Source organism: Oryzias melastigma, linkage group LG18 (assembly GCF_002922805.2).
Source record: "Oryzias melastigma strain HK-1 linkage group LG18, ASM292280v2, whole genome shotgun sequence".
In the NCBI taxonomy this organism is placed as follows: domain Eukaryota; kingdom Metazoa; phylum Chordata; class Actinopteri; order Beloniformes; family Adrianichthyidae; genus Oryzias; species Oryzias melastigma.
In genome coordinates, this window is record NC_050529.1 from 8418110 (window position 1) to 8433121 (window position 15012).

Here is a 15012-nt window from a genome sequence, read left to right on the forward strand (position 1 = left end):
AAATTTTAGCAAGTTTTTGCGCATGTGGCTGGGGTCAAATTTTTGCTCAAAGGTAAAAGGAAATTTTTCCAACTGCGAAAGCATTATGACCCTTGTAGTCGGTGACTGTTGCGAGCCATAATAAAACCAATACATATTTTTGATACTTTCATTGTTATGTCTTTCCACCCTAGTGTTGTCTTTTGCTACCCTTTAAAAGTACTCTGCTCCCCACGATTTATAATGTTCCACTTCCGCCCTTGTATGTACACATCAGGTATGTGATATGCGTTCAAGAATACGCAAAAAAAGCAATTTTTAGACACTTTTTTTGCATATGGTGTTCACACTGGACTGTCGCCACCCAATTCTACCACATGTACCTACTGTTGGAAGAGGCTGGGTGTCAAGTTTCAAAGTGGTGTAATTCTTGCTTCAGGCTTTTTCTGTCACCGCTCTATTCCAATATATGATAGACTTGGTATCGTATAACTCTGACTGGACCTCAAACCGCAATTATTCATGTTTCTTTGATCAATTTTTAAAGGTTTGAGACTTCTGTATTTTAAAAAGGACACAACCCAGATGTTACAAAATACAGAAACCCTGATTGGTCAAAGTTCAATTAGTTTAACTTTTGACGCGCGTTCAATAGCTGCACATTTTGCATGTAGAGTCCAAAAATATCCAGAAAAGCGCATATACGTTGGTTCACATGGAGCATTCATTGGAAGTGACCGCTGGAACGCACGTTTCTGAGCTCAGTGTAAGGGTAGAATTACATTCGGTGTTCACCAAAGAGCTAATAAGCATCTATCATAATAGGAGACCGACACTTTGAAGGCTGAACAATTTAAATGACTCGTTTTGCTGTTAGAAGCTGATGGATTGTACATTTTCCGTGCTGGTGTGCTGTCAGCAGTGCAGAATGCTCTGCAGCCTGTCCTATGCACAGGCCACCAGTAGCTTTGAGAAGGATAAAGGCTTTCTGACAGCTGACCTTTACATCCAGGTCTGATCCACCTTTTAAAACTGAAATGTGACCTATAGGCCACTCCGACTTCTTTTGCAGACCCACAGAAATAATTAATTACATCACAACAGGAACCAAGAACTAATGGATACAAGATACCGGCTGTGAGGAAAAAGGATCCTTTGGGTTGTTCTATCACTTTGATGCAGTTTGGCTTCTTTTGAAGGTTTGAATTTCTTTGAGAAAACAAAAATTATTTCATGCAAGTGTAGTTCACCAAATGACCACTAGGGAGTTTGTCTCTCTGGTTGCAGCTGAGTCCCAGTTGACTTGTGGGTATGCTTACTATCCATGGTCTTAAGCTGTCTGGTTCATGGGTGTTCTGGCCTACTAAAAACACATTTCCCTTAAGTATGATGTTGAACACCTTAACACCAAAGCTTAAGCAATTGTTTCCATAAGATTTTTTAGATACCTTACATTGGCTGTAGTATAAGAACTGGACTAAGTGACTCCTTCCCAATCATTTTCCAAATAGGAAGAACCTATGAATAGAAACTCTCACCAGAATTAACTGGTCCGTACCGTACTACTCCTTACCAGAACGGACTCAGTGGAAACAAGGCTAAAATGTATTATTGTTAGTTTATATCATTAAATGATGACTTTATTTTTATAGCATTATTCACAGTCAATGTTTTTTAAGGAAATATCTTCTTTCCAGACAATTTTCAGCAAAAAAAAAGAGTTAAGAACTGTTTTTTTTTTTTACACATAAATCGTTTTATCGGCATCAAAGGTGCAGAAAAACACGTCTTAAGGCTCTGAGTTTTACTTTAACCTTTTATTGGTTTAACTTCACAACACCACAGAAGGTTGGTTCACGAACCTCTCCTTGACCTGCTCTGGGATATTTTAGCACCACTCAACGGCAGTCAAACAGAAGCATTAAAAGCGCAAGATAGCGCTGTGTCAGCATTTGGGAATGTAAGCCTCGGAGACACACTTAACGTGGCCTTTGTTCTTTACTCAACCCTCCTGTCCACTGAACCATAAAAGTTTGCAACGTATTCTAATGGCAATTCAACTGCTCTAGCTGTGGTTGTGAAAAGAGAAAAATCCTAATAATTTATCTGAACATTCAATGATACCCAATCTGCATCTAGGACAATGCAAAATCATTTTTCTTAAAAAAAAAAAAAAATAAGCTCAAGAAAAAAGGTTTAACATCATTTTTAGATAGTTGTTTGATCTCTTTTTACATTTTAGGCTTTTTAGTGCGGATTTGGAACAAATAATGCTTTTTTAATAATTGAAATGTAAGCTGTAGGTTACCTAAAATAAGTAAATAAATCATGCAAAAATGACCATTATAGAACTCCTCAAATATTTGTTTAAGTATGTTGATATTTCTAAAACTTTGGAATTTAACATTAAAGAAATGCAATGCTAGCATTCAAGTTGGCTAAACAAGCACCTAGCAACTGTACTAATAGTTTTCTTTCATTGTCTAAGAACGATTATCCGTTTATTTCAGTCAAAAATGACATCTGAAATGTTAGCTTGTAAGCTAATGGTTGTATGCTAGCTGCTCTGCTCAATAAAACAAATGGAACATCTAAACAACTCAATAATACTCAATCACACTTTTTGTGATCAAACTGTCCAATTAGAAAAGAACATTGACTAACAATCAGTTTTACATGATTTTCTGCAAGTCCAATGGACAACAGGTGGAAATAATAGGCAATTAGCAATAATCCTCCAATAAGGGAGTGGTTCTGCAAGTAGTAACCATAGACAACTTCTCCATCATTATGTTTTCTGGCTGATGTTTTGGTGATTTTTGAATGCTAGCAGTGCTGTAATTCCAGCGGTACCATGAGATAAAGTCTACAACCCACACAAGGGGCCCAGGTAGTGCAACTCACCCAGGACGGCACATCACTGTAGCAAGAAGGTTGGCTATGTCTGTCAGTGTAGTGTCCAGAGCGAGGAGACAGGCCAGTACATCAGAAGAGGTGTGGAGGTCAACAGCCCTGCTCTAGGGCCACTACCTCCTCCTTTGTGCAAGGAGAAACAGGAGGAGCCTTGCCAGAGCCCTGCAAAATGACCAACAGTAAGCCAAAAGTGTGCATGTGTCTGCTCAAACTGTTAGAAACAGATTCCATGACGGCGGCATGGGTGCCCGACATCCACAGGTGGAAGAGTCACTCACAGCCCAACACCATGCAAGACTTTTGGTATTTGCTAGAGATCACCTAGATTTGCTAATTATCCCCTGGTGCCCTGTGCTCCTCACAGATGAAAGCAGGTTCATACGAAGCACATGTGACAGACATGACAGTCTGTAGACGCCATGGAGAATCCTGTGCTGCCAACAACATCGTCCAACATGACTGGTTTGGCAGTGGGTCAGTAATAGTTTGGGTTGGCATTTTTTCGGAGGGTTGTACAGCTCTCAATTTGCTCACCAGAGGTAGCTTGACTGTCATTGGGTACCAAGAGGAAATTCTCAGACCTCTTCTCAGACCAAATACTGGTGCAACTGACCCTGACTTCCTCCTAATCCAAGACAATGCTGGATCTCATGAATCTGGAGTGCGTCAGCAGTATCTGCTAGACAAAGGTATTGATGTAAATGGACTGGTCCGCCTTTTCCCCAGACCTGAATCCAATTGAGCACATCTGGGACATCATGTCTCGGTCCATCCACCAACACCAGGTTGCACCACAAACTGACCAGAAGTGGGTTAATGCTTTGGTCAAGGTGTGGGAAAAGATCACCCAGAAGACCATCCGCCACTAGAAGCATACCTAGGCTTTGCAGGTACGTCCTACAGGCCTCATTTTGATTTTACACCCAAGTTGGATCAACTTGTAGTGTGTTTGTGCGCTTTGATATTTGAAATCAAGAATTAAAAAAAAGAACATTTCATTTATGTTCCATATTTAGGATGTGTTTTTGTAGTGTTTCTTTTATTCTTTTGAGCGTTGTATTTAATTTGGTGTGGATAAACTTCACATTAAACTTTGGTTGCTAGCATTTAGCATATTTAGCTAGCATTTAGCTTAAAGCAATTCTTGCCAAAGGTGAACCAACTACAGATCTATCTTTTTTTTAGTTCGAGACAGTAACACATAATTTCCTGAACAAATATATTTGTCAAGTTCTGTGCTTTATTTTCTGTTAGTATAAAACCTTCACAGGTCATCTCAATCAGAAAGTCTTGAATTGGAATTGCCTAAATGTACAGCGAGGCCACACATCCATATCACCACTTTTTTTGTGTTGTTCTTGTCATTTCCTGTGTGTCATAAAAAGACTGCACACAGCAAAACCCCCATTTTCCAGCTGCCTACACAACTGCAGACTTGTTTATCTATGAAGCTTATTGGAACTGTCATCCATTCATTCTGCACACATGGTTTACCAAAGTCACAGAAAAGCTGACATACAGGTAAAAAGGCAGAATGCTTCTATCTTGATAGTTCAACTAGTAGATCTTAAATTGACCAATATTAGCATCCCACTTACATTAATGGTCCACCTTTTTCCCTTTTGTGCAGAATTTTGCAAAGGTAATGGAAGTAAGTGCTGTTCAAGTAACACTACTTGCACAAATGCTGTTCTTGGGTCCAGTCTGATTGGGTGTAAGGACTGTAGTTGTGCTTTAGAGACAATTAGAGCGCAGTTTGTGGGCATCCTACAGCTACCCTACGTGGAGTTACAGATCACCTGTACCCTTCGTGCTTAAGGCTTTTGCACACGGTCAGTAAGTGACCAGTACCGTTCAAAAGTATCACCCATATGTCATAAGTGCATACAACTTCAATTATCTTACAAATACTTCACGATACACTAACCACACATATATCAATGGTATGTTCCATTGTCATGATGTCCCTTGAGGTAGTCATACGAGCCTCAAGGGAACTGCAAGACAAACACACCTGTGCTCCCTTTCAGATACGGCCACTCCCCTCTATGACCTCCACTGGCCTGGATAACCTAAGAACCCGCAGCACCCCTAGGAGTCAACTCCCCGTATGGGTGCTTGTACATGGGTGTACTTATTGATCAGTTTACTACCTTCCTTGAAGGCCCAAAGCGCTTTGCAGTCACAATCCCATTCATCCAACACTAGTGCCAACCGATAACCACCAGGAGCAATGTGGGGTTCAGTGTCTTGCCTAAGGACAATTCGACACATCTGCCCACCACGTGATTAAAGCTTTGCTCTGTCATTGCCAGGAACATGTAATTATCCACTACTAGAAAACAGAAAAATCTGAATCCAGAAGTGAGTTTTATTACACAGGAAGATAAGCTACACAAAAAATTAGGTGAAAACAGACAAATATCCAAAATATAGTAATATACATTAATTATTCCCAATTTTAATTGTCCAATTCTTTTACATTTATTCAAGTTTGGTAAAAGCTAATATGAAATGCTCCTATAAGAAACAGACAGGTGGAAAATGAATGTGAAATCTTAAACCTGCAAAAAAAAATTTAAAAAGAAAATTGAACAAAATATTGAACAAGAATAATTTTAACCACATATGAAAAGAAAGATTTATTGTTTTTGGTCATATATTTTCCAGAAATAAATGTAATTGAGTGAATGTAATTAGTTACATTAGCTACAGCTGCTCTTTAAGGGGGTAGTCTAGATAAAGCTGAAGTGACTCATGCTTGCTTTTTTTTAATTTTTATTTTATTAACCTTTATTTAACCAGGAAGTCCTATTGAGATTAAGGAATCTCTTTTACAAGGGAGTCCTGGCCAAGAGGCGACAAAAAAAAAAAAGTCAATTACAGATTAAAATAAAAACATTTAATTTAAAACAGTGGCAGATAACCAAATCTTTCTTTTGTGCTCTCAACTTGGATTTAAAATCATTTAATGGTAGAAGTTCTGTAAGTTTCCAGCATGTTCCAATACAATACAATACATGGTGACAAAGTAGATCATCATGAAACGAAGGCTACACACCTAAAAAAACAAAGCATTGAAAATAACAGCCAAAAGCTTTTTTAAATACAAATATTACTTTGTAATGAAGTAAATTAAAGAGATTAAGGGTTAGGTTTTGTGTATTTTTAGTTTTTTAGTTGTGAAGATTTCCCCAAACAGATTGATCCAAGGGAGAAAAACGCACAGAAACTCTTGCAACCAATTAGAGCGGGTCAGTCTGACCACAAATTGCTCATTAGAGATCTTCCAAGAAGATCAAAGGGCACTAGCATAAGGGAGGAATCCTGGTTGTAAGGAACTCAAAGGAATGGAATGGCCTGGCTCAGAACCCAATGAAAGCCACTTAGCCCACATTACTTGAAAGGATAAAGTACCCTGCTCTGCCAAACGCCGAACTGCTGTCATGTTAACTTGCCAGGTCTGGTTGCTTTAACAGACGACCTTTGGAGGGATTGCTCTCCTGTGTTTCTTTGGAAGGGAGCCATGTTTGGTGAAGATGGTGTGTTTATGAGTTTGGATGAGTGTGTGGCTCGCTTCTTTTGGTGGAATGTAAAAAAAAAAAAAAAAGTCAATGTAAAAGTCAAGACATCTTTGAGTCATCTGACCGCCTGCAGAGCAGACTGCAGGAGTCCACCACCAGAGATTCAACGGAGGTCAATAAATCGGCGATGTGTCATGAAAGATCTTTGTTTTCATGTTCACATCAAGCTGGCATTTAAACTGTGAGTCAGTGAGCCAGAAGACAGTGTTGGATAAGTGGATTTGCATCTCAATCTTCTACTTTTGTAGTTTTACTTGCAGAAACAGAGAACTTATGCTGTTCTTTACCTGTAGACTGATCAAAGGACCAGTCAGGGCTTAAGCTACGATCACATATGTTAGCCAGCACGGGTTCAAAAGGCCTCTTCCAATGAAAAGCCAATGTAAACGTGCTTATATGCACGTTTTAGGCTTCTCCAACTAAAATTCTCGCATTCATACGCAAGTTTCATGACCGTTTTTAGGCTGTATAAACGTGCATGCACTGAATTCATGATAAAAGTTAAACCAACTCCATAATGTTATATGAATGGCGTCCATTTTCATTTACGGAAGTGCCCGGTACAAAATGTGGATTGTACCGGATGCGGATCAGTACCAGTTCCGGATGCGGCACCGGTTCCAGACATGATACCAGACATGACCATGCTAGGGTTAGGGTACCAGGTTAGAGAACCGGTACCAGACCTGTCCCGAGGTTCGGTCCGCATCCGGTACCATGTCCAACAAAACGGCTGGACCCTTGATTCAATTGGAAAAGCCTTCATGTCAAAAAATGACAAGTTGGGGACACCCAAAAAGTGACCCTGAGAGGTCCTTAACCATGCGTCAATATGTGACGAGCTGTGAATGAGAATGTGTTGTTTCGGACCAAACCTCATCCAATTGTTCAAGTGGAAGAAATGTGGTAGATCTGTGGTAGTATTATGTAGCAATAGTCCAGTGTGAATCCCATATCCCAAAGCATGTCAAATGCTTAGTGTGAACATAGCATTACAGGTCCAGAGGATGAGTTTTGGAATTAGTTCTGAATTGCCAGCATCTTATCTGGACCAAGTCTCAGGCATTAGTGGGGTATAAGTGGTATATACTTGTATAGCACTTTTCTACCTTTCTTGAAGGCCCAAAGCACTTTACAGTCACATTCACACACTGATGGTGGTTCCGGAGCCGAACATTGGCCCCAACCGTCCACCAATGTGGAGTTCAGTGTCTTGCCCAAGGACACTTCCACACATGGGCAAGGCGGGAATTTAACCTGCAATCTTCAGCTCAGGAGTGGAAGCCCCAACTGTCCTTATGATTGGATATGGGCTATCTGCTCTCGAAAATTCGGCAAACCTGTATGCGGCACGCAGGTTGTCTACAGGAACAATAGGCAAGGTCAGATCACTTGGTGTTCCTGAAGAGCGAAAAGAAGTCATGCCAAAGTAGAGCGATCGAACCGTAAGATCGCTAGATTGGTTCCTGCCCATATGTCAAAGTGTTCTTGGGCAAGACATTGAACCTCACATTGGTCTTGGTGGTTATAGGTTGGTGCAGTGGAGCTGATATCAGTGTATGAATGTGTGTGACTGTAAACCGCATTGGACCCTCAAGCAAGGTAGAAAAGCACCATACGAGTATACACCATGTACCATTTTACTTGCACCTTACTAACACTAGAGTGTGGCGTAGGGGTACCGTATGACACATCACATGAATATGTGCAACTTACACTATTCTTAAAAATACTTCACGATATACTACCACATTTGCGACAATCATTTTAATCATTTTCATGATGTTCCTTAAGGTGGTAGACACATCTATGGTCCCCTTAAGATACTGCCGCTCCCACAATGACCCCTCATGGGCCCAGACAACACAAAAACCGGCAGCACCAGTGCGGATCAACCCTCTGTAGGGTGTATGTGACTACAGCTTCAGTGGTAAGAGCCCGAGAACTCATTTCAAGACTTCTCCACCCCTTTTCCAACTCAATTAAGGGGCTGCTGAGGTGTTCCCACGCTGACCGAGAGATAAAATCAGTCCCAACTCTGCCCCGAGGCCTCTTCCTGTTGGGTAGGTCGGAAACACCTCCAATTGAAGGAGAACTAACCAGATGCTCAAACCTAAAGGTTTGAGAAACAAAGGAAGGACACACCTGTCCCGTCAGTTTGTGTTTCCAGCAGAAACACCTGAACCCCCAGTGGCGTCGGTCCGACCAGTATTGGATTGTTCAGTCAGCGGGCCATCAAATGATCTTCATGTAAGGTTGGATGATTATGTCAAAGCTTGCTGCCACTTTCCCCAGAACACCAGCAGAGACAGCTAGGAGGTAGTCTGATCTCCATGCCGCTCCTTGCTCCTCAACCCCCCTCCCGGTATGTGTGTTTGTGTCAGTGTTTATGGGCGAGGGGGGGTGGGGGGTCTCCAAGCATGAGACCACACAGCTCAGCCCTGAGACCTGTCAAACACAGCTGGGACATCTCCAGCCCCATCCTCTCCTCCCTTTTCCTACCTCTCCTCCCCCCGCGTTGCTCCCCAGACTCCGGCAGGAAGCTTTGATAACGGCGTGTTGAACAGCAAGGGGAAGATTTCCATTTTTATCTGCTTGGAAGACTCCGAGAGCCTCCTCCCCGTCTCATCATCCCCAACCGCCTCTCATCAGCATAAAAGATGCTGCCACGTCCCCCCTCTGTTCATTGTCTAAGCTTCAGACGGAGCGTAATTGATATAGACGTGATCAGAGAGAATGCAGGGACAAAAATGCTGAAAACTCCACGCCGACTTCATCTTTTGTTGCTTTTGAGGTGCAAGAGCAGCAAAAACGACTCGTTCTGTTTTCTGCAGTGACTGTCACACAGAGCGGGCGCGTGTCCTGTGCAATAAACATCACGCATCTGGTTGACAAAGTCTCTAAAGCACAACTACTGTTGTTGAGCCTTTCATGGTGGAATACAAAGTCAGGCAGTTGCTCAAAATAAATGTTTTGAAATTAGGGAGTGTTCGAGGCGGTCTTGTGACCTGATGATGGTTGATTTGAGAGCTGCTCTGCGCCTCGTGCTGCAGACAAAAGCAGGCGTGCCAGCAAACTTTTTAATGTTTCAGATTTTAACTGCGGTTGAGACATCGCTTCCTTGGCTCTGAGGTCTGGCTGCTTACTCACCTGGGCCATAAATCAAAACGTCTGTGGTAAGCAAGCATAGGGGATTAGCGCAATATACACCACGGCCCCAATCTTGAGCAACATCCAGGTGTTGTCTCTCTAGTTTTCCATGAACACCATACCTTCCTCCCTGTAAAGCTACGAATACATTGTGCATATAACATATGTTCTATGTGTATTTAGCCCATGGTGTTCACACTGGACAAGCAGGGTGGGGCTTCTTCTTCTACTAGCATATGTCCGTCACCTAAAGTTGGAAGGTGGTTAGGGTTTATTGTCAAAACGGTGAAAAAAAATACAAATTTCTCCTTCATGATCAATTTTAAATGGTTGTCACTTCCATGAATTGAAGGGACACCATCCATATATCACTACCAAATCCGAGCCGATTGGTCAAAGTTCAACTTGGCCTAACTAGCATTGCGCAACTGTTGCCAGAGCCCAGAAATGGTCCTAAAAATGTGCGTAACGGAGCGTAAGCACAATAGTTTTGAATTTTCAACCCTAAACTGCAAATGTAGATGCATTTACATAGACTTTACAGTGGAAGTGGCCGCTTGAATGAGCATTACCAAGACCGGCGTGAATGTGGTTTAGCAGTGAGATAAGATTCGCCAGAAAAACTGCACATCAGCCGTGACATGATGAATTATTTGCAGAGCAGAGGATTAAATCGTAGGGTTGATAATTGTTGGAGTCTCATGATCCGTGTGTCTTTACGGGTGCTTGTTGTGCTGAGTTTGGCGTTTCAGTATTTGGAGAAAGCACACGTGCATGCGTAAGGAGGTAGCAGGTCATCTTCTTCTGCCTGGTTTATGATGGAATGGGTCATGCAGCTTTAGTTAAATGTGAGATAGTAAGTGATATAAACAATAAGAGAGACAGTTGAAGACTAATGTCAGCAAAGTTTTTAACTAGTTCTTAGTGAAACCAGTTAAACAGTCTTTTCTTTTGACCTCCTGATGGCAACTTTTGATCTCAATGTAGCAACACTTAAAAATATACATTTAAGGAGGAAAGAAATTTTACTTTTTGGTTTTATTTTTTGAAATTTTGAAGATAATTTAAAATAACATCTATATGACTTTAAACTAGTGTTTTGTCCAAATTGGTTTAACAAATAAACCTTCCAAACTTCCGGTTTGAAGCACATTCAAAAACAAAAAGAACTCAGAGTTAGTTCATCAAGTCACCTCTAGGGGCTTGTTCTCCTCACTATTTGACCCGAAACCGCTCTCAACTGAATCTAACTTAATAAAAATGAAATAAATTAAATAAAAGGCTGGCAAATTTAGCAATTTTATTGGGTTTTATTTTATTTACATTTGGCTTTGAATCTGGGGTGTGGTGTTTTTGTCGACAGATGGAGAGTCAAATCTTTAGAAAACCTTTACAGAACATGTTCCAATGATTCTCAGGCTACTTGTATGATATTTTTTAGAAATGTTTGGCGTTTGGGGATGCATAATCCTGCCAAATTATTGGGCGGAAGCACAACCTTTGCATGAGATTGGTTCTCCAAAAATGTTTTGATTTGTCTGTCTGACAGCCCTTGTTGCTTTACTTTTCATTCAAAAGATATACATTTTTCTGGTTAAGAGCATTTATTTATTTAAAAAAATTTAAGATAAACTATTTTATCCCTTACATTGACTGTAGTGACAGACAGACCATGACAGGTCTGGTTTGATACATAGATTTGAAAAATCCTGCATTTTCAAGATAAAGTTCATTTTAGTTAAATTAATAGATATTACGTGTTATTTTATCTTTTCTGTTTTAATTTCAGTGAAAAAAATTCAATGACCACTTGTGTGCTTAATTAAAATCTGACTATTGGGTTAAAATCATTGACTGTATATAAAAACTGGACTGACTTACCCCTACCCCCTTGGGTTCCAAACAGGGAGTACTCCCGGGCTCGAGGAATCCCAAATCTCAATAGGCTTGTACTGAAAAAATATGATGTCACACTCGCTCCATCCACTTCTTATATACAGTCAATCGTCCCACTATTGGGTTGGAGTTAAAGGGATTAGAGTTATACAAATTACAACTAGAAGATTCCTATTAAGTGTGATTATGCCAGTGGGATAGCTTATTTGTGATAGCTAATTTGTAAGCCTGACTGCTAACAGCTGATATAATCACCAAGTTCAGATGGATGACATCATCATGCTAAAATTCTGCTGGGTCATCCTGCAATTCTGTAGAAAGTCAATGGGATAATCATGGCGTCATAACCTACATGATCGATACATGTATCGCCAAATGATGAACTGCGATATTTCATTGAATCAATATTTTCCTACACCCTTGAAATATAATAATCTAGTAAATGTATAAAGAGAATCAGGAAACTTTACACGGTTGACACAAGTATTAAAATTGGAACACTTTTAGATGAAAAGTAGTTTGAAAAAGCTAGTTATTACATACAAACAATAAGCGTCAAATTCCTCGTTCCTCTTCATTGTGGTGCATATACTTGCGGACAAATACTGTAGATCCATGTATGTCTCCAATACAAAGCTGAATATAATAGGGCTGTAAACTGGCAAGAGTTTACAATACGTATCACGATACACACATCACAATACTATATCACGATATATCCCAAGACAGTATTGGGAACAATATTCTACAACTTTTTAAAGAGTAAAAAAAATGTCAGAGTTTCGGTGGCCAACCCAAGTAAAAACTAAGTTGTAATTGTCTCATTGAGCTTTGTCTCAACTATAACAGCGAGACTAAAATTGAGTGAATATCTAAATCTATATCTAGGGCTATCTTGAGATCTTGGTGTTTTTTGGTCTGATGTATAGTTCCTCAAAGATCTTCGGGGGGCTGTACTGCCATTAGCCATCAAGGCAGTAAAAACAAAAATAAGACATACAAAAACATGTTTGCTAATAGTTATCGCCAAATGAAGTATCGCGATATTTCCTTGTATCAATATTTTCCTACAACCCTAGAATATTACAATCTATACATAAAGAGAACTGGGAAGCTTTACACAATTATTCCAAATTTGAACAATTTTAAATTTATGATGTAGAGATAATTCTTAAAATACTTGATTGGAGAAAAATAAACCCTATAGTGCCTGATCAAAATAAATAATCCAGCACATTGGAAGACTATTTCAGGAATGTTGCCGGGACTAAAATAACACGCAGCTGGTCCGAAAGTTGATTGATACTGATTTTCCACTGAAGCTCTCTCCCTGCACGAGGCTACTTGATAAATCTTGATCAGGCTGCGGCGCATCCCACTCCTTACCCCACCCTAAACCCCTCCCTCCCTGCCTGGCGCGCGGAGATGGGGAGAGAAGTTTGCCTGCGGCTCGGTCCACCGAACATTCGCTGTGTTTTCGTATCAGGGGAAACAGTGAGGAGACTTCTGCTTCCCGGGGAATGCTGAGGAATACCCGCTTTGAGTGATACAGACACGACCGAAGGGGGGCATTTAGCGGGGGATTCATGAGGCAAAACTAAAAGTGAAGGAAGCTCGGGTCAGTGGGACAGCGGGCGCGCGCGCGGACTGCCGTCTTGTCGAATCCAAGCGAGGAGGACAGACCGAGACCAGAAGACGACCGTCCCGAGCGAGAGCGACACCAGTCCGGCTCAGAATGAACAACAACAAAATCGAGAAGGAGAACGACCAGACTGAATTCACCAACCACGAAGAGGAGGTACGCGGTTCCACCTTAAATCAGACCCGAGAACTACTTGTTAGGTTGTTTCAGCCGCAGAGCCTCCCCGGCCACCCGCGTTCTACCTGTTAAGGTGAACCCGAGTTAATTAGGGTCGACTTTATCCTTCAAAAAGTTCTCACATCTTCATGTTTTACCTTAAAATCTTCACATATATATCTCTCACCTGTTTTTAATTGTATTTTATACCTTTTTTTGTTACAATTTAATTATGTTTAACCTACATTACAGTAATTTCAATTAATAATAGTCATTTTCTCTCCTATAAAGTTACTTTTTTATATAAAGTAGCTTTTCTGTTAGTTTAAAAAGTAAAAATATATAATTGTTTAATCTTTCTTTAGTTTTAACTATAATTTGTTTTAAAATGGACCAAAAACTTGCTTTAGAAACATAAATTAGGAAATTGGCACCTTTTTTAATGCAATAATAATTGCATGACACTCGCCGGTTGTGAATTAGCTCTCACTAAAGATGAGCAAGGCATTCAAGTTCAAACAACTGCTGCTGCAACATGTAGGCAATGACTCTTTGTAATCCAACCTCACAGTCAAACAACAGGAGCCTCTTCCCGCATCTGGATCTAAACACAACAAAATGTCCTGCATTCATTAGAAGATAAACCGCCCTTTTCTTCATCCTGGTTCGAGTCCATCCACGTCTTTTTGGTTCTGTTTCTGGACCTATTTTCACGCAAGTATCTGAGGTCTTTGTTGTTCCAGAGCCCACCTCTGCACCAGAGGGAAGAAGGTAGATCAGATTATTGCTCTTGGAGTAATTTGATTAAAACTCAGCAGAATGTTACTCACTAACTGATAATCGTCCAATGTACTCAGACTGATGTAATACTCTATTAGTTGGGGTGACTGTGGAGTTTATGTAGCTTCAAGAGTTCCCAAAATCCCCCAAAGCAAAGGCCTTTGTTTAGTCTGAACAAAAAGTAATAAATATTGTTTTCTATCAAGGGACAGTGATAGGTTTGTGTGTTTTTTGGCAAATAAAGTACCTAATTAATCAGTAGTAGTTGGTTTTGGGCCATAAGAAAACCTTTCAATTGCTAAAACAAGATGTCCTGAGTTTATGTTGACAAGTATTTAAATTGTCCCAAAGTGTTTTTACTCTTTTATATACAGGTTACTTATTACTTTTTGAAACTATACTAACCCGTTTTTGTGACCATGAAGATCTCCATAAGCTCAAGAGTTCCCCAAATACTGAAAAAATCGTTGTTTTGTCTGGACAAATGGTGATAAAAATATTTTTTTATCAATGCGACAATGATAGATTTATATAGTTTGGCTTATAAACTATTTAACTAATAGATAGTTGGTTTCGGTCCATGAAATAACCTCTCAATTGCTAAAACATGGTGTCCTGAGCTTCTGTTGGAAAATATTTCAATCATCTCTCCCAAAGTTGTCCAAGTTACTTTTTTTTTAGTCTTGTAACGCATGTGCTGTCCTAGGTATGTTGATGTTGGAAATGGGGTCATCTGGACCCCAAAAAACAGTGTGCAGAACTTTATTTTTGTTCCAATAATTTTTTACTTTCACTGGTATCCGTGGCAGACATGAAATCCTGTCCACCTTCATCCACATTTGTCATGGGATGGATTACAGGTCAATGTAAGGCTTGGGTCATCTGGACCCCATAAGATAGTACAAGGGTTAT

General features: G+C 40.3%; 1 protein-coding gene across 6 annotated transcripts in view; it reads left to right on the forward strand.

Annotated features, from left to right (window-relative positions):
- Positions 1–12894: 12894 nt before the first annotated feature.
- The window catches only part of LOC112156109 (RNA-binding protein with multiple splicing), a 49952-nt gene continuing 47834 nt past the window's right edge, over positions 12895–15012 (forward strand). For 2 of the 6 annotated variants that reach the window (XM_036216613.1, XM_036216612.1), the window contains exon 1: positions 12895–13320. In XM_036216613.1, coding sequence (XP_036072506.1) covers positions 13258–13320 — 63 coding nt within the window. In that variant the 5' untranslated portion in view covers positions 12895–13257. The remainder of the gene's footprint in view (positions 13321–15012) is intronic. The other 4 variants (XR_004949600.1, XR_004949601.1, XM_024288272.2 and 1 more) reach the window with 2 other exon arrangements.